The 18,598-nt window shown below is 39.6% G+C and overlaps 3 protein-coding genes across 5 annotated transcripts; 1 reads left to right on the top strand and 2 right to left on the bottom strand.

The window, feature by feature from the left end:
* Positions 1-1,182: 1,182 nt before the first annotated feature.
* On the bottom strand, positions 1,183-6,614 carry temp (protein prenyltransferase alpha subunit repeat-containing protein tempura). The gene is made up of 2 exons (XM_025306813.1): positions 6,287-6,614; positions 1,183-3,335 (listed from the first exon to the last, which is right to left on the bottom strand). Exons 1-2 carry the CDS (start codon positions 6,364-6,366, stop codon positions 1,934-1,936), a joined length of 1,482 nt encoding a protein of 493 aa, XP_025162598.1. The 5' UTR covers positions 6,367-6,614; the 3' UTR covers positions 1,183-1,933.
* A 425-nt stretch (positions 6,615-7,039) lies between these two features.
* LOC105186421 (NFU1 iron-sulfur cluster scaffold homolog, mitochondrial) lies at positions 7,040-8,723 on the top strand. Of its 3 annotated transcripts, none has more exons than XM_011146636.3 (5): positions 7,040-7,374; positions 7,493-7,567; positions 7,685-8,106; positions 8,179-8,282; positions 8,394-8,723. In XM_011146636.3, the coding sequence occupies exons 1-5, from the start codon at positions 7,298-7,300 to the stop codon at positions 8,616-8,618; spliced, it is 903 nt and encodes a 300-aa protein (XP_011144938.1). In that variant the 5' UTR covers positions 7,040-7,297; the 3' UTR covers positions 8,619-8,723. The 3 variants fall into 3 exon arrangements, with proteins under 3 accessions (XP_011144938.1, XP_011145100.1, XP_011145028.1); XM_011146798.3 differs by having other exon boundaries at positions 7,041-7,134; XM_011146726.3 differs by lacking the exon at positions 7,040-7,374 and adding an exon at positions 7,402-7,420.
* Positions 8,724-8,761: 38 nt separating this feature from the next.
* Rack1 (Receptor of activated protein kinase C 1) lies at positions 8,762-10,933 on the bottom strand. Its single transcript, XM_011147002.3, has 5 exons — positions 10,692-10,933; positions 10,058-10,266; positions 9,579-9,785; positions 9,248-9,358; positions 8,762-9,127 (listed from the first exon to the last, which is right to left on the bottom strand). The coding sequence occupies exons 1-5, from the start codon at positions 10,798-10,800 to the stop codon at positions 8,804-8,806; spliced, it is 960 nt and encodes a 319-aa protein (XP_011145304.1). The 5' UTR covers positions 10,801-10,933; the 3' UTR covers positions 8,762-8,803.
* Between the last annotated feature and the right edge of the window lie 7,665 nt (positions 10,934-18,598).

An 18,598-nucleotide genomic window follows, 5' to 3' on the forward strand; every position in this document is an offset into this window, starting at 1 on the left:
AGATCGATTTTTATTTGTAAAAATTGTTAATCTTTCGAAATTGGACTTCGATTTGGACGTTGTCTATTTTATCTCACAAATATGAAAAACCTTTTGTACCAATCTAATAACACGCGATTTATTATCGGTTCACGAAACTATATCGAATCGTGCAAACAAGCGGGAAAAATAGTACAAACTATAATTGACATTCTTATAATTCGATCTTACGTATGTTTAAGATTTTGTCTTAAGTTCATCTTTAGATTCGCTCCGTAGCTAATTAAATGATCTGTATAGTATCTAAAAATACACTTGAGACGATCGTAAATATAACATGTGTACTAATATACTAACTATCCTAATATCAGTCTAAAGGCCGATATTTATAGTCAAATCTTATATTTAAAATCATCTCTTTGTGTGTGTGTGTGTGTGTAAACATCTTCAGATGTTGTACAGATCATTTAATTGGCTACGAAACTACATAGTATAGATATACTATGAATAATTTTCCCAAAGCTCTTAAACATCTGAAAAATATCCTCCTTGTTTCACATGTCTTTTAGACATCTTCAAGACATACTTTAGATGTATTTTACACAGTGACATGTCGTATATAAAGTTCACTTTTAGACTTGAGAATGACTAATCAGCTGCATCTCAAACATGTGTGAAATGTGCGCAGTCATGATCGAACGGGAGCGTGATCGGGATGACAGAAAAACACAATATTAGAAAACTAACATCTCTCTTCATTTCTCTCGTTGGATCTCATAACTATACATAATTATTTTTCTTACGACAAAACTTTCTCTCTCCTCTCGCAAAGGAATTCGCGAGGCACATTTTCTCTCTTCCTCTTTCTTCCCTTTCTTCTCCTCTCCTCTCCTCTCCTCTCTCCTTCTCTCTCTCTCTCTCTCTCTCTCTGACCCACACACTGATGCACACACGCACACGCATTCCATTATATATGCTTCGTATTATATTATATTTTACCTTTACGTATCACTGGTACTGATGTACTCGATGACTTATCGAAATCGTTACGCGAGTGAACAACATGGAATTAAATGTCAATAACGACACGATTTCGCCCACGTTGCGCCGGCCTTGTCAAGATCATACTTTTATCTGCGCGCGAAGGTAGCTACTTTACAAAATAAACAGAATAATCCTTTAACACGTTCCGTACCGTGTGTACCACCGTTCATACGGCACGTACACAACACGATAATTATTCTATATAAGCTAGTTACTTATCGATCAATTAATCAATGAGTATAATGAAATATTTTATAATACCTGCCTTTACTCAAAATATCAAATGGCCTGAATGGAAAGTCGCGCAAAAATGGCTCAGTACGGAACGTATTAAGTGCCAAGTTGCAATATCTCAAAAACACGATGTGAACTCTGTTCTACAAACAAGCGATATTTCTTACCGCTGATACAACAAAATAAATGTTAGAGTATCTCTAGACCATGTCTCTCAAATTTTCTTGCAAAAATAAGCAGCTTATTTTTCTTCAAAATAATGATTTGTAAGTGTCCTTCTGTGTTGTGAGAAGACACGCACTGCAGTGGCGAGAAAAACATTTTTATCGCTAAATGGCTTATAATGGAGGCGCATCGGATGTATCTTTAAAATATATATTAACGATTTTATAAAGAAAACAGATCTTTTTGGGAGGAAGCAAACATATTTTTTGTATACAACAAATACAGGTACCGAGTCGCACGTCCGATACGTCCCCGACGCCATTCCGGCGATGATACGAAATTCCGAAGATGAAGAACCGAGAAATCACGTGGACAGCAAGGAAATGATACAGACGCTATTGCACGATCCTCACGACAAGTATGCAAGGAGCTGTCAAGTCTTTCGGATAGCTTATCGTGCACGTACCGCGTCTTCCTGTCGAAAGCTCGAAACCTCGAGCGCCAATTCTGATCACGTAGCGGTGTCGAAGCCAAGAGCCGTGACGAAGCTGAAGAACCGGTCGACAAACATCTTTTCATGGGGGTCGCGCTCCCTTGCCACTCGGGCAATTTTGTCATTGGCGACACGAAAGGCCTCCAGGAGCAACACGTGAGCGGCAATCACCGGATCATCGCGCGCGCCGTTGTCGCGTACAAACGACACGACTGGCTCGTCGCGGTGTCGGGCGTCCACAAGTTCGTCCTCTACATAACGGCCGTGTCTCACATACATTGCGGTGAGGCGAATGAGCGTCTGCGCGAGGAACCTGCGATGACCCCAGAGCACCTCATTGTGCTCAAACATAGAGATGAGCCGCTCGTTCACGTAACACTCCTCCGCCCAGTACGACAATGCCCGGAGATAACGCTTGAGCTTGTCTTCGTAAGCGTTACGATCTTGCCGTCGCATAGACTCGCGTAGACAGACCAAGAATTTCTTGCGAAAACCGTCCACGGCCCCAGAGTCCATGTAAGCCAACAGCCGTTGTTCACGGTCGCAAGTCTCAAAGTCATGTTGACCGTTCGGCTGGTTGCCGGCAATGTCACTCGAAGCCGCTGCCGATGATGACGACGACAATGACGATGACGACGACAACGACGACGACGATGACGATGACGAGGACGAGGACGACGACGACGATGACGACGACGACGACGACGACGACAACGAAGAAGACAATGATAACGATGACAATGACGACGACGACGAGGCCGTCGCTGAGTCCAGCACGCATCGCCTCAGCAAGAACTGTCGATAGGAATGGCCGCTGTTGTCGGATACATGTCGTTGGCACCAAGCGAGGGTGTTCCTCCACTCGCTCTCAAGACTGGGGTGCGTGAGACCGCGAGACTTGCGGAGCGTCAGCAGATATCGACGGTAACTCCACGCGTGGTAATTGCTTGCATAGCGATCGGCACAGGACTCGACGAGCTGCACCTCGATGCAGAGCGGTGAGTATGCGGGCAGCGGGTCATAGGGACGCGACGAGTCCACCTGTTTAACGTCCAGCACCTGCGGCATTAACCAGCGTCGATAAGTGAACGCCTCGTAGGAATTCGGCTTGTGATAGAGCACTAGCCGTGTGAGCAGCAACTCCTCGCATGGGTCCAACCGATAGCTCTGCGCCAACTCCCGCCGCATGTTCCACAACATGATGACGTTCGGATTGATGAGAAGGGCACCCAACAGCCATCTCGCCACCGTTCTCGGCTCCGCGCAGCGACGACGGTTCTGCCGGAAGTCCAACAGCCGGCGATATACGTAACAGTAGAGTGGCTCTATGCACCATGATTCCAGGCCCAGGTAATTGAGCTCGTGGTACACAGGCGATCGGTTCTCGTTGTTCTGCGCCGGCACGATCTCGAAGCTGCTTCTGGACAGACATAAGTCGTGAACGTCAATAATTCTCTCCCTTTCCTCCGCCCTAGTCTTCGTGTGATTATAAGAAGAAAGAAAACAAGTCTCCGTCTTGGATGTAGACGATTTTATCTGATTAATTTGTGGTTGTTTTTCTTTTTTCTCTTTGCTACGCCGCGATGTAGGAAGTTAACTCGAGTCATATCCAAATTTCGCGGTTTTTAAAGGCGTCATAAGAAGTGCTCGCAACTACGCAACACGCAACGAGATACGCGTCTCTCCTTTCCAGTGGTGCGATTCTTTAACTCGTTATTGGAGTTAACGACACTTTCGTTATTGTTGCGCAGCTTTTGTATACCGTAGAAAAGCTGCGCAACGATAACGAAACTGTCGTTGACTCCAATAACGAGTTAAAGAATCCGCACCACAGCTGTGCTAATTACCGTGAGAGCTCGCTACCGGAATCCTAAGGCGACACAATTCAGCAGGCAATTATTTTGTCGCGTCGATCGGTCACCGCGTCACGGTAACCAACGCGGAGAGAACCCGATAAAAATAAGCGAGAGCGATTGAGCGAATATATGACATTACACAAACGTGACTAAAGACTTCAAATGATCCGCGGTTATTGATGATGCCCGATGCTGCTCGGATAGTACTACTTTACCAACACTGGACGCGACCGATTTTGTTTACCATGTGCATCTCGCTCTCATCCTCATTCCTCTCACATGCATTCTCTTTCTAGATTTTCCTACATCCTTCTTTTAATTGAAAGTTTGACACTAAATTAGGTTATAACTGCGTTAATGAGGCAGTATTTCCGTGTTACCTGATCCTGGAAGGCAATTACGAATCTACTCTTCCAACGTGAACTCGTGAAAAGTGAACACTTTCCATATGCCTTTGAGCTAAAAAAATCTATACTTTTCATGACTTCACGTTGTGCAAGGAAAGATTTACCATCAAGCCGCTCGATCGTATCAAGAATAACCTGACCTGACTACCCTCAACCCTCAAACATATATACAGTTGGTATGACTCTTGACATTTCTTGCTCACTTTATGTACATATAAAAAATTACGTTCGCGTTTAGTCGCATAAAGCGGGGAGTACATACTTTTACTTAACACATAATGCATAACGCATAGTATGGCACGAAGCAACGCACATACAAATGCGCATAAGATGTTTATGATAAAAGGTTAGGATATTTGTAATATGACTGGAAGAACGATCTATTGCCCATGTGTTTCTGATGAGCTATGGCTAGAATATGAAAAAGATATTTTGTATGAGAAAATAAGCACCGTAATATTATCGTCAATTTGAGAAATTTTAATTAGGAGTACAATAAAGAGAATAATGCATGCGCGATACTTCTCTCTTATGACTAACTTAACCATAAAAATTCGTCCTTATAAACTTTTCGATACTTTCTGTATTATGTTTTTTCTAAACTCTGCTAGATCCCCAGAGCGAAGAGTGGGGATGGAAATTAAAGGCTCTGCTTGGTTCATTTGCTTATGTATTCTGCATTATGCGTTCTGCAAAAGTATGTGCTTCTCGCTTGACTCTCTTTCTTTCTCCTCCACCCCCCCTCTCTCTCTTTCGGCGCTTGTTAAGACGAATTTCTCAACGCCATTGTACCATAAACTGACAAACTAGAATAAAAATATAGAATGTAAAGATGTTAAGTAAAAACAGGGACAACACGAATGTTGTCTCAACTACCAAAAATAATACGTTCACCAATCACAATTGATTATTGTTGAATCGTAAAGAAAAACAATCAACTGCAGTTGATCAATTTGCTTACTATTCACGTTTTAAACGCCCATTCTTCAATGCCCATTAAGCCTTTAGTCGCTTACTCAGTCCAATATTTTTTATCAGAAAATATTTTCCACAATGTCTTAACGGTCTGGAATCTGGCGCAAGTTCGTTTAAGGCTCAGGAATTATAACATTGGACAGCAATGTGAAACGTTTTTAGTCAGAAATTAAGTCACAGTTTTAAGCTTAAAACAAAGGGCTTACTACTTATTCATTATTTATTATTATGAGCTGAGACTCTCTTCCGATTGCGGCGTACTACCGTGTACCGTGTGCGCGCATAATACAAACATATAATATACGGCCGATATGTATGTCTCGAAGTACCTGCGATGACCACGATTCTCGATCGTATGTACTGCGTCCGCGCAAATGCATGCGGCATGAAAATTCTGGTGATCCTAACGACACGAGTGTCAAAATGTAACACGCCGAGCCGCCTGTATGCCCATATATGTGCTATGCTTCCCTCGCAAGACCCTTTCCTAACAACACGGTATGCGGTTAAGTCGTGAGAAATTTATGTTCGGTCGCGCCGGCTAATTCCGAAGAAAGCAGTGTCAACTCCGGAAAATGGAGTCTGCGTAAAACACGGGATTTAGGTTAGGGTTCCCTGTCGCGACTTCCACGGCAATTCTCAAGCACTCTTTCGACGTGTCTATCTTTTCCGGCTCACCCGCGTCGTTGCAAGTGAGACGAATGTATATAATATAGCGTTCGATAGGCCAAAAAGAAAAAACGAACAGTGAGGAGAACTTCAAAGGAGAGCAGCAGGCCTAACGTTACGAGACGTCGATTAGCCGTCAATGATAAACCGCAGGGGAGGATCGAAATCAATAAAATCAATGTAATGTCGCTCATGTTGATATGCTGCCTCACTGTTGCGCAGCATCGATACGGAATTCCCGTGTTTAATCACAGAGACGCGTAAGGGCTTTTTTTGCGTAACTATGACATCGAAAAATCAACCGGAGTGTCCCACCAATTTTATCATCTTTCACAGTGAGATTTCGAAAGCTGGGACAGGCATAAATAAACGACAAAACACGCCCGTACAGTGGTCGACGCGGCGAAGGACATCAGTCCATCGTGAGAGGACACAGAGGGAGGGAGGGAGAAAAAACTACTTACAGAGTAAGATTCCTCTTCAGCACATTCTCGATGTCGATGAGGATCTTTTCGGCGGCCGGGAACGATGCGTCGTCCAACATTGCGAGAGTCACGTCACATCTCTCCGGTAGAATATACTAATCGTCGTCGACGACGGCCACGCCAGTGATCGTACCACCCTCGCGCGTACCTTTTTCTCTTCCTCTTTAATCTAGAACCTAATAGCTCTGTCTCACTACCATACAGTATGGTCCGATGCGGCGTACAACGGTGCGACACTCCGCTCTGCGGAAACGTTAGCGAAATGCGACGGATACGCTTGATTGCGCGCGACTTGAAGTTGGCTATGGCCGGTATTCATAGTCGGATCTTATATTTAAGACCGTCTTAAGTTTATCTTCAAATGCGGTACAAATCATTTCATTGGCTATGAGGTATCTGAAAGTGAACTCAAAACGGTCTTAAATATAAGACTTGACTATGAATATCGGCCTATGAGTCGACCGGACGCGTCGCAGTCTCAGCACGTAGACCAACCGACGGGCGGGAAATTCGTGACCGCGTTTGCGATCTGATTCACAGTGTAGGGATATATTTGTGACTATACGTACACATATCGTTTGAGGAAATAATGGCAAAGTTCTGTTGCTTCTTTTTCAGCTGCATTATATGCTACATTCGTTATTTTATTTAATATGAAATAACTGTATATTCGAAGTTCAACAAAGAAGAAAGGAAGAGAGAATATACTAGAAAGTACAAAAAGTGCAGGAAGAATGAACTTTAGAATAGGGAGAGTGCAGACGTCGAAACATAACCCCTTTAACGGAGTAATCGAGATGGAAATTTGAGTTTTGCTGTAGTGCGACGTAATAACAAATACGTATTTCTCTTTCAGTAGTTTATTGATAATTTATTGAGAAAGAAAATTCACGAGTGAAGGGAAGCAAATATACGTTCTATTAGTAGCGATACGTAGTGCTCCATGCGAAAGGAAAGAGATCTTTGACAACTCAATGAAAAGTCAAAATAATGGATAAAATTTTTAAATATATTCGTGCAAATCGATTGACGTTGTTTAGAACTTTAACAAGCGATCAATGCATACAGTAAATAAACTAATATACTTTGTTAGATAGAGGTTCAGTTATTTTAGTTAGTTATTTCTTTTCTTTTTTTATTTTATTTTACGCATGTATGCACATGTATACATATGTCTTTTTTTAGGACATCAAATGAATTATATATGGGGCAATATGTACCTATAGTTAACAGAGTGTTAGCAGCACAGGAATATACAACGTAAGCTTTATAATCTGTTTCTTTAGAAATGATACAGGATCGATACTCACATAAATATTTTTGGATGAACAGATAAACGAGCTTATGATGCAGATGAACTATTTTTATATTCTATAGGGCTTTTCCAGTTAATGCCAGGTATTTGTACAGTGGAAATACAGAAAATGCAGTTTGCACACTATCTTCTAAACAGAAGCTGCTGATATCTAGTCAACAAAAACGCAATATGTTCATTCAGACGCAAGATACACCAAATCCAAATAGTTTAAAATTTATCCCAGGGGTATCTGTGTTAGGAGAAGGATGCACAAAAGATTTTCCAAATGCTAAAGATGCATATTGTTCACCACTTGCTAAGATGTTATTTCGTATAGAGGGAGTGAAAGCTATTTTCTTTGGACCTGATTTTATCACAGTTACGAAGCTTGATGAAGATATAGAATGGAAATTATTAAAACCAGAAATTTTTGCTACTATTATGGATTTCTTCGCGAGTGGTTTACCAATTATGGACGAATCTCAACTCGCAGCAGATACACGTATGATTTTTTAATTCAGTATCTATATAAGATAGCAAAGAAAAAAAAACTCATTTTCGTTTCTTCTTGTAGAAATTAGTACAGATGATGATGAAGTTGTTCAGATGATAAAAGAATTGTTGGATACACGAATACGTCCTACAGTACAAGAAGATGGCGGTGATATAGTATTTATGGCATGTCTTCTTTAAATTCTATGAAAAAATATAGATTTATAACTGATTCATATTACTTTAGGTGAAACGAGTAAATTGTTTCCATCATAGATACTTATTTTATTTTTATAGGGTTTTGAGGAGGGTATTGTAAAATTGAAAATGCAAGGTTCCTGCACAAATTGCCCGAGCTCGGTAGTAACATTGAGGAACGGTGTGCAGAATATGATGCAATTTTACATACCTGAAGTACTCGGGATTATACAGGTAGAAGATGAGACAGATAAAATTTCGAAGAAAGAATTCCAGAAATTCGAACAAAAAATCAACCAGAAAGAAAAAAGTAAGGACCAGTAAATTTTGATGATAATTATCAGCAGCTAATATGTATATGAGTAGAAGGAAATCGTGCACAGGCATTTTGGAGTAATCTTGTGCATGGTAATAAAATGTATATTTCGACATTATCGTTCGCAATATATAAATAAAAGAAACAAAAGTTTAGTCTCGAAATTCAGTTTTATATTTTTACTACAAAATACTTATCGAGACACGCTAGATACAGAAACCTGCCAAACGCGAATGGTATTGTCGGAGTAACCAGCAAACAAGGTCTGACCATCGGTAGACCACGCAAGTGATAAGCACTGAGGAGGTTCCGCCTTGCTGGTTGCAGACACTACCTCGGGTTTTAATTCCTCGACCATCTCCTTGGTCTCCAAATCCCAAATTTTGATCCATGGTCCAAAAGCAGCGCAGAGCCAATAACGGTTAGGGCTGAAGCACAGTGCTGTAATGATATCATTATGGTCCAAAGTATGCAAATGCTTGCCATCATTCAAGTCCCAGAGCATAGCTTTACAATCCTGCAAATAAAAATATATAAATTTAGATGATCAACTGATATTCGATTAAATGCAATGAGTGCAGGATTTAGAAAAAAAAGATATATATATATACAAACACACACACACACACACACATACCTTGCCACCAGAGGCACAGAGTGAGCCATCAGGCGATACTGTAACCGTATTTAGATATCCAGTATGACCGTTGTGATTGATCTTTAGTTTACAATTCGTCAAATTCCAAACCTGCAAAACGTACCGATGATAAAGTAACACTGATGTTTGAATTATGCAATTATAAGTAAATTATGTCAAATATCAGTCCCATATCCGCATACACTCATCAGATCTATAATTAGATCTATCATGAATATCACAAGAAATGTTCATCATTCTTATATTATGCATTTTATATTTCACACTTGCATCTATCTGTTATGAATATATTTAACATCTGCACATTTACCTTTACAACACGATCCCAGCCTGCGGAAACAATTATGGGGTTTGCATGGTTGGGAGAGAACCGTACACAGCTGACCCAATCTGTGTGTCCATCATCTTGTATGGTATACTTGCACTCAGCCAATGTATTCCACAACTTAATGGTCTTGTCTCGTGAACCAGAAACAATCTGACGATTGTCCACAGAGAAAGCAACGCTCAAGACATCCTGCCAACAGAAGTAAATCTTACAATTGATTAAACATGCAACCAATATATTATAAAACCAATTTGTCGACATCAATGCAATACTTACAACATTGCAGATTTAACATCCAACACTTAACCTCTTCTACTTACTCAAAGTAAAAAAAAATATATAAAAAAAAGCTTCAGTATATCTCATATTCCTTGCATCTGATGTAACAAGGGTAAAAATACGAAACAACAGATACATTGTATGTAGAACCATGCGAGCTCTGTATTATATTAAAATCACACCTTGGTATGATCTTCAAATCTTCTAGTTGTACGACCTGCTGCCAAATCCCAAAGGCGTAAAGTTTTGTCCCATGAGCCAGACAGCGCATAATTACCATCAGATGAAAGGACCACGTCGCTTATAAAATGCGAGTGGCCGTACAGACGCTTCTGTGGGATACCATAGTTAGCTTCATCACGTGTCAACTTCCACACAATCAAAGTCTTATCTGAAAGGAAAAAAAACAATTAGTGATATAATGATAATACTATTGTCACTATCAACAGCTCACTTCTTCATTAATTTATTCCGTATAAGACTAGGGAAGAGAGAAAAGATAGAAATTATGGAATACATGGGATATAACATGCAAAATGTAAATCTGTTCTTTTCAGCTGAATTAGACTGCACTTTGTGTTAAAGCGTCACTAAAATAAAACAAATATGAAACAATTGCGATAAATAAGAAAGGAATAAAACAGTATGGCATTAATAGAGCTAAAAAGAATAAACCTCGTATAAAAGTGGGAATTAGACTTTGAAGTTATATGTTTTTGCATAGCATATGAAAATTATACATACGCACTCGATCGTGAGTTGAAATAAAAAGAAAGGTATGAAAGAATGAGAACAGTTTCGAAATAGTAGCCTTACCACGTGAGGAGGATAAGATCATATCCGGATATTTCGGATTTGTAGCGATTTGTGTGACCCATCCATTGTGGCCACGAAGCGTGCCTCGTAGTTGTAAAGTCTCAGTCATCTTGAGTAGCTTTCGAGCACACTATATCCACGATGCAAATGGATTTCCTCGTCCTGCCGCTACACAATCAAGCGTCGAGCGAAAAGAAATGTCTCCCAGTAACCGCGTAGGACAGTGACCATTTTAAAGGTGGGGATGAACGCTAGTCGAAAACGGTGAATCGATGCTCGATTTGTCACGTCCACGAAATATAACTATCTAGGGAATTCAAAATATGAGCTGCGTTCCGAAATTCACTATTATTATATTAAATATTAAAAATACATAGTTTGTGTTACGTATACTATAGAATTTCAGTACTGGCAGTGAATATCGGAACGCAGCCATAGAAAAAAGCAATAAAAATCAAGGATTTACGTGGACAAATGACGGGGTGACTTCACATTCTTGTCATCTTGCATTCATTAGGTTTATCACGGAATCCTGAAATCTGGCAGAAAATTGATAAATTCAACGCAAATGAATCAGAGATACACGATTTCTCAGATAGATGATCGGAGCTCGTATTCTTGAAAAATGTCGTACAGTATTTCATGAATATCACTAGATATCACGATTCTCAGGCAATTAAAACCAGCGGCACACGGTGCTTGTTTTCATGCTGGATTGCTTGCTGGATAAAAATACTGCGTTCTGATTGGTGCATTTCCGAAGATGGATGAAAATACTGCGTTCTGATTGGTGCATTTCCGAAGATGGATGGAAATGCACCAATCAGAATGCAGTATTTTCATCCAGCAAGCAATCCGGCACAAAAACAAGCACCGTGTGCCGCTGGCTTAAGGGTTTGTTCACAGATATAGTATATCTAGATTGCGCGTTCTCCCAAACTTCAAGAGTGCAGGTATAACCCTCGGAGAAAAGGAAACATTCTGTTTTTACTGTTCTCTCTCGCACAGTCCTGGTGGAAGGGGAATAGGAGCGGTAGTTATTGTATAGCAACTGCCTCCCCTATACTCCTTCCATCGGGACTGTGTGAGAGAGAACGAACAGTAAAAATAGAGTGCTTCCTTCTCTCCGAGAGTTACATCCCCACTCCCCGAACATGCAGTCTAGTGATCTGTTCTTTGTAGCTGCTGAACTAGTACAATAAGCTAGAGTGAGAAAACCTATATTTGTCTCACTTTAACTTATTGCACCAGTTCAACAGTGCAGCTACAAAGAACAGACCATAGATATACTATGGGCAAGAACACAGGCTTTTGCATAACATATAATATTGGGTGAGTGCAAAAGTTCGTGCGGAGTTTCAATAGATGGAGTTATAAGCGTCGCAAAGTGTCATTAATACTTCCATCTACATATTATATAACGTTGGAAAGGTGACGTCTTCAGCTGTTATTAAAAAAAAAATCATTTGTTTTCATATAAACTGCTTCGAGAAATATCACTTTAAAAATGAGTATCGATAAGGTGCATTTACGGCATGTTATGCTTTACGAGTTTCGGAAGGGAATAAACGTTGCCGCAGCCGTAAAAAACATTCAGGATGTTTATCAGGATGAAGCACCAGCTAAACGAACTGTGGAAAAATGGTTTGCTAAATTTCGGCGCGGAGAATTTAACCTTGAAGACGAGCCACGCTCTGGTCGACTTTTTGACATTGATGACGATGTTTTGCATACTTTAGTGCTCAATAATCCGCGAATTTCAACAGAAGAAGTTGCTACAGCACTAAACGTTGACCGATCAACCGCTTTTCGGCGTTTAAAAAAGATGGGATTCGATTTGAAGCTCGATATATGGGTGCCCCATTTGCTGACCGAGAAAAACAAAATCAAGCGAATTTCTGCAGCCGTTTCTTTACTCGGGCGGCTCAATAACGAGTCGTTTTTGGATCGACTAGTGACGGGCGATGAGAAATGGGTCCTCTACAACAATGTTCAGCGCAAACGGACATGGAAACAATCAGGTGAGCATGATGACGCAATGCCAAAGGCCAGTTTGCACCCGATGAAGGTGATGCTCTCTGTTTGGTGGGATTGCAAGGGCATAATCTATTTCGAGCTTCTCCCCGCTGGCGAAACGATTGATTCGGACAAGTACTGTCGCCAATTAACCAATCTGAATCGAGAAATAAAAGAGAAACGTCCGATTTTGTCAAATCGCAAGGGAGTCGTCTTTCATCACGACAACGCCAGACCACACGTTTCGAAAAAGACGCTGCGCAAACTGAAGAGCCTGAAATGGGATGTCTTAACGCATCCACCGTATTCTCCTGATATCGCACCATCTGACTATCACTTGTTCCGGTCATTGCAAAATTATTTAAATGGAAAAAACTTTGACTCTTTGGAGGCCTTAAAAAACGGCGTCTCTTCGTTCTTCGAATCTAAACCGCGCAGTTTTTATGATCGAGGCATCCGTATGCTGCCAGAACGTTGGGAAAAGATTATAGAAAACGATGGAGAATATATCATTGATTGAATAAAAATTTTTGTTTGCCTAATCACTGTGTGACTTTTACTCACAAACTCCGCACGAACTTTTGCACTCACCCAATACATAACACATAAGAGAATAAACCAATTAGTTTTCTTCATTTCCCTCCTCAGGACAGAAATGAAGAACTCTGATTGGTTGATTCTCTTATGCGTTGTGTATTATGCGTTATGCAGAAGTCTGTGCTCTGGCCTTTAGTCTATGGGTTTGTTCCAGCAGAAAGAAACCTGAGAGCGGTCAACGCGGCATTTTCTGCGACACCGATTTTCCACACTGAGAAAGGACGCCATCTGTATCTATTTTGAGAGGGGAAATATGATATTACATCCATTTTCAGGTCTCCGTGGTAAAATCTGCATGTGGTGGAAGTCCATACTACATCCACTTTCAAGCGGTTTATGTCCGTGCTACGATCACAGTTGCCACCTCTATGCCAGACTTTGCCAAGAGGTCTAAAAAAGTGGAGGGGGGAAGCAGGAAAAAGAAAAGTACGTATTAAATATTAAATCTTCGAATACATTAACATATTAAGTTCAAATTAAATATCGTGCAATACTAATAATCATTATAAAATTTACTATTATTTATATTTTAATGAACATACGCACTAGTATTACATAGTTATAAAAAATGTTATGAAAAATAACGCACCGCCCAATAAAATATTTTAATATATTTAACATATTTAACATAATTTAATATATTTAACATAATATTATATTTAAATTAAATGTACAGGGTGTCCCCCAATTAGCTGCCAAGCCAAAATGTGAAGGTAAATTGGTTTAAAACAAACATAAGTCTCATAAATACCATTTTGCAAGAATCACAATAATTATCGAATTATTAATTTCAGAAATCTGACGAATGAGCGCGCATTCAGATGGATGATTGGAGAAGCGTCGCAGCCTCTCAAGTTACAACGCGTTCCAATCGAAAAGGTTTAGATACTTAAAGTGGTAATAAATTTCACTTTCATAATCGACGTCGTCGCCGTCGACGTCGTCGTCGCCCGCGAGGGCCGCGTTCCCGCAGCCGTCGCTTTGTCGCCTAGCCCCACTCAGAAAACACCAGAAACTTCTACATTCTGGAATTTTTCGAAAAAAAATTTTGCAATCTTCTAAAAAAGTTCTAAAAAAGTTTCTAAAAAAGATTTTTAGAAGGTTCTGGAATTTCTTAGAAGTTTCGAGAATTTTTTTAGGAGGTTCTAAAATATTTGAAAGATTCTAAAACGATTTTGAAGATTCTAGAATGTTCTAGAAAATTCTACAGTCCACGTGGACAACGGGAATGTAATCAGACGTCACGTGAAACGACGACCACGTGGCCGGTGACGACACAATCTTCTAAAACATTCTGGAATATTCTAGAAAATTTTAGAAACTTCTAGAACGTTCTATAATCTCTACCGTCGTCGACGTCGTTGACTGGCTCGGTCGCCTTGCGCCGGCGCCGCGTCCCCGCGGCCTCATTAGCTTCGCTACCACCCGCATGGCCGCTTCTCCGTTGCTTTGTCGCGTAGCCCGATCGACTTGGCCCAGCGGCCTCACCAGCCCCGCAATCAGCCGTGGAGCTGCGTTTCCATAGCCGTCCCTTTATGAAAAAACCCTCAATTTTTGGTATTAACACTCAAAAAACGCTTAACTTTGGGTGTTAAACACCGATAAAAAACGCTCAACTTTGAGTGTTATATACCGAATAAACGCTTAATTTTGGGTGTTATACCCCGAAAAAACACTTAAATTGAGTGTGATTTCGGATCGTCAATTGAAGGTTACACCTAAATGAGGGTTAACGCTCAACGAAAACCCTCAAAATGATACCCAAGAACACTCTCAAACACCCAAATAAAACCCTGAAAAGGAAACCTGAAATTAAATGCACCCAAATTTTGCAATAGATGGCAATACACACAAATGAAAGCATATGTTCGTGAAATCTTTGTTTATTTGTTGTTTTCACTTAAGAACTTAAAACTAAGGCATGGATCGAATAAGTAAATGGGCTAAATATATTTTCATTTAACTGTATCATATTCTTTTTGATGGTGTTCGTTTTCAGTGTAATCGTAGAGTTAACCATCAACTATAATACTCGAATGAGGTGTAATACTCGAATGAGAGTATATATACACTCACTGCGCAAATAGTAAACATTAGGTATTAAATATATATGTTTAATGTCCTACTGAGAAACTACGACATTAAATATATATATTATGTATTTAATACCTAATGTTTTTACTATTTGCATAGTGAGTATATATATATATATATCTTTATTTGAGTATTACACCCAGTTGATGGAACACCATCAAAATGAATGTGTAACAGTCAAATGAAAGTATATTTAGCTTATTTAGTTATTCGATTAATACCTCATTTACAAGTTATTAAATGAGAATACAATGAATAAACAAGGGTTTCACGAAACATTCTTTCATTTATATATATATTGTCGTCCACTGCAAACTTGAAATATTCTGGAAAATGAAGAATAAAAGACTAATTACTCAATATTATATTTTATTCAAAATATGAAAATGTCACATAAAAACAAAAAATACAAAAGTTCTCATTAATTTCAATTTTCACCAATTAATTACTTTCATTTTTTGGCCTCTAGAATCACCAAAAAAAATTGGCATTCCGATTCTCGACATCGACCGGTCAACAATATCGACGACGACGAAGATTCTAGAACGTTCTAGAAGATTCCAGAACTTTTTATAAGATTCTAGAATGTTGTAGAAGATTCCAGAATATTCTGGAAGATTATGACGTGTCACCGGCCACATAATCGTCGTTTCACATGGTTGTTGTTTCACGTCGCGTCTGATTACATAGCCGTTGTCCACGTGTACTATAGAATTTTCTAGAACATTTTAGAATATTCTACATCGTTTTAGAGTCTTTCAGAATATTCTAGAACCTTCTAAAAAAATTCTCGAAACTTTTAAAAAATTCCAGAATCTTCTAGAAATCTGGAATTTTTTGGAAGATTGTAGAACATTTTTTTTAAATTCCGGAATGTTGTAGAAGATTCTAGAGTTTTCTAGAAGGTTTTAGAATATTCTGGATGAATTCTGATGCTGGAACGTTCTAAAGGGTTTTAGAATTGTCTAGAATATTTGAGTATTTTTTAGTAGGTTGTAAAATGTTCTGAAAAGTTTTCGGACATGCTAAAAGATTTTAGAATCTTCTAGAAGAATCCCGTCAGAAATTAGGAATATCTTTCCGGTTATCATGTTCTCCTGATACGAAAACGAAGGAATCGGGGAAATTTGGAATTTTGGGTCTCTCGATTTTGCGTTTTTGTATTAGAAGAATATGATAATCGAAGAGATTCCCAATTCATTCCTGTAGGCGGCAGTTCGCCTGCGGGTCCTCTTCCTGATCATCCTCGTCAACCTCCTACTGTGTCGCTACGGGCTCCGCTTAACCAGCTCCTACGTAGGAGGCCCCGCTGGCGTAACTATATATACGAGGGTAGTCCCAGAAGTACCTGATCTAACAAAGAAATCACAAAAAATTTGGGAAACAATATCTTTATTTCTCTACATAGTCTCCTTTTAGCTCAATACACTTTTCCCAGCGATGTTCAATAGCTTCGATACCCAGTTTATAGTGGGAATCGTCGAGCTCCTCAAAATAGCCATCAACCGCAGACTCCATCTCTTCATTGTTGGCAAATCTTTTACCACCGAGCCATGTTTTTAAATTTAGAAACAGAAAATAATCCGAGGGGGTTAAATCTGGCGAATAGGGCGCGTGACGAAGCAATTCGAACTTTAACTCATTGATTTTGGCCATCGCGATAACGGATATGTGAACTGGTGTATTGTCTTGATGGAACAAAATTTTCTTTTTCGCCAAATGCGGCCGTTTTTTCTTGATTTCCTCACTCAAACGCTGCAATAAGTTTGCATAATACTCGCCGTTGATTGTTTTTCCTTTCTGAAGATAATCAATGAAAATTACCCCACGCGCATCTCAAAAAACTGACGCCATGACTTTGCCTGCAGATGAAACTGTCTTCGCCTTCTTTGGAGCCGATTCTCCCCTTTCAGTTCATTGTTTTGACTGTTCCTTCGTCTCAGGTGTGAAGTGATGGACCCATGGTTATGAATCGACGTAAAAACTCGGCTTTATTGCTGTAAAACTTCGCCAAACACTCGATTGAAACATCCTCACGACGCTGTTTTTGTTCCAATCGCGGCTCCCATCTTGCGCACAGCTTTCTCATGTCCAAATTTTTAGTCAATATGCGATGTACAGCACTTTTTGAAATGCCTACCATGTCTGCTAACTCGCGCACTTTCAGTCGACGGTCATCCAATACCATTTTGTGGATTTTCTTCACCATTTCTGACGTGGTCACCTCATTTGGTCGACCACTGCGATGTTCGTCTTGGCAGTTCGTTCGTACGGTCTCGTTTAAACTCTGTCACCCAATATTTTACTGTCGTAAACGAAGGAGCAGACTCCCCCAGAGTAGAATCTAGCTCCGCTTTGATATTAGTTGGACTGAGGCCTTTCAAATGAAAGTATTGTATCACATAACGATGACCAATTTTTTCCATGTTTACAAATTCATTGAGAGCGCTCACTATTGATGGCTGCCAAACAACGTAGCGTCGTCAAACTTCAAACTTAAGCTTTATAAGGTTGGTACTTTCTACCATAGTCATTCTTTTCAAACAACAACCGCTATCTATACGTCAGGTCAGGTACTTCTGGGACTACCCTCGTACATGCTCGATTTGTGCATATGCACAAATAGCATATGCGTATGCACACATAGACTCTTTACTTTTTATTAATTCTAAAGTTTTCGCTACAAGTCGCTACTATTTTTTATGAAGAATCGAGTACGTAACATAGCTTATTATAGGTTATGAGGTTATGAGGTTATGAGGATTTAGGTTTTCTGTTTTACAATTTAATAGTAAATTAAAAGATCTTTAATTTAATTAAGAGCTCAACATACATACACACAAACACGCACACACTTGACTTGACAACACTGAAGACATCCTTCTTTTCAAGCTGCACGATTCAACAATACTCGACGACGAAGGTAAAAATAATCTTTATTACTAATTAACATAATTCAATGTGTGATAGATTAGATATATTTCTATCATAATAAAATCTATTCTGTGATAAGTAATATGGAATTTTAACGGGTTATGAGTTTTGCAAATATGACACAACATTATTTAAGAGAGTACGAAACGAAAAATATTCTAAAGCTCTACTTTTTAAGCATGTTAAGGATATAATGTCGTCGCTTGCCAAAATAGCACGTAGCATTTAATAAAAAATAGCAACTATTCAATTTTGAAGTTGCAGGG

This window comes from Harpegnathos saltator, unplaced genomic scaffold (genome assembly GCF_003227715.2).
Source record: "Harpegnathos saltator strain DR-91 unplaced genomic scaffold, Hsal_v8.6 scaffold80, whole genome shotgun sequence".
Lineage (NCBI taxonomy): Eukaryota > Metazoa > Arthropoda > Insecta > Hymenoptera > Formicidae > Harpegnathos > Harpegnathos saltator.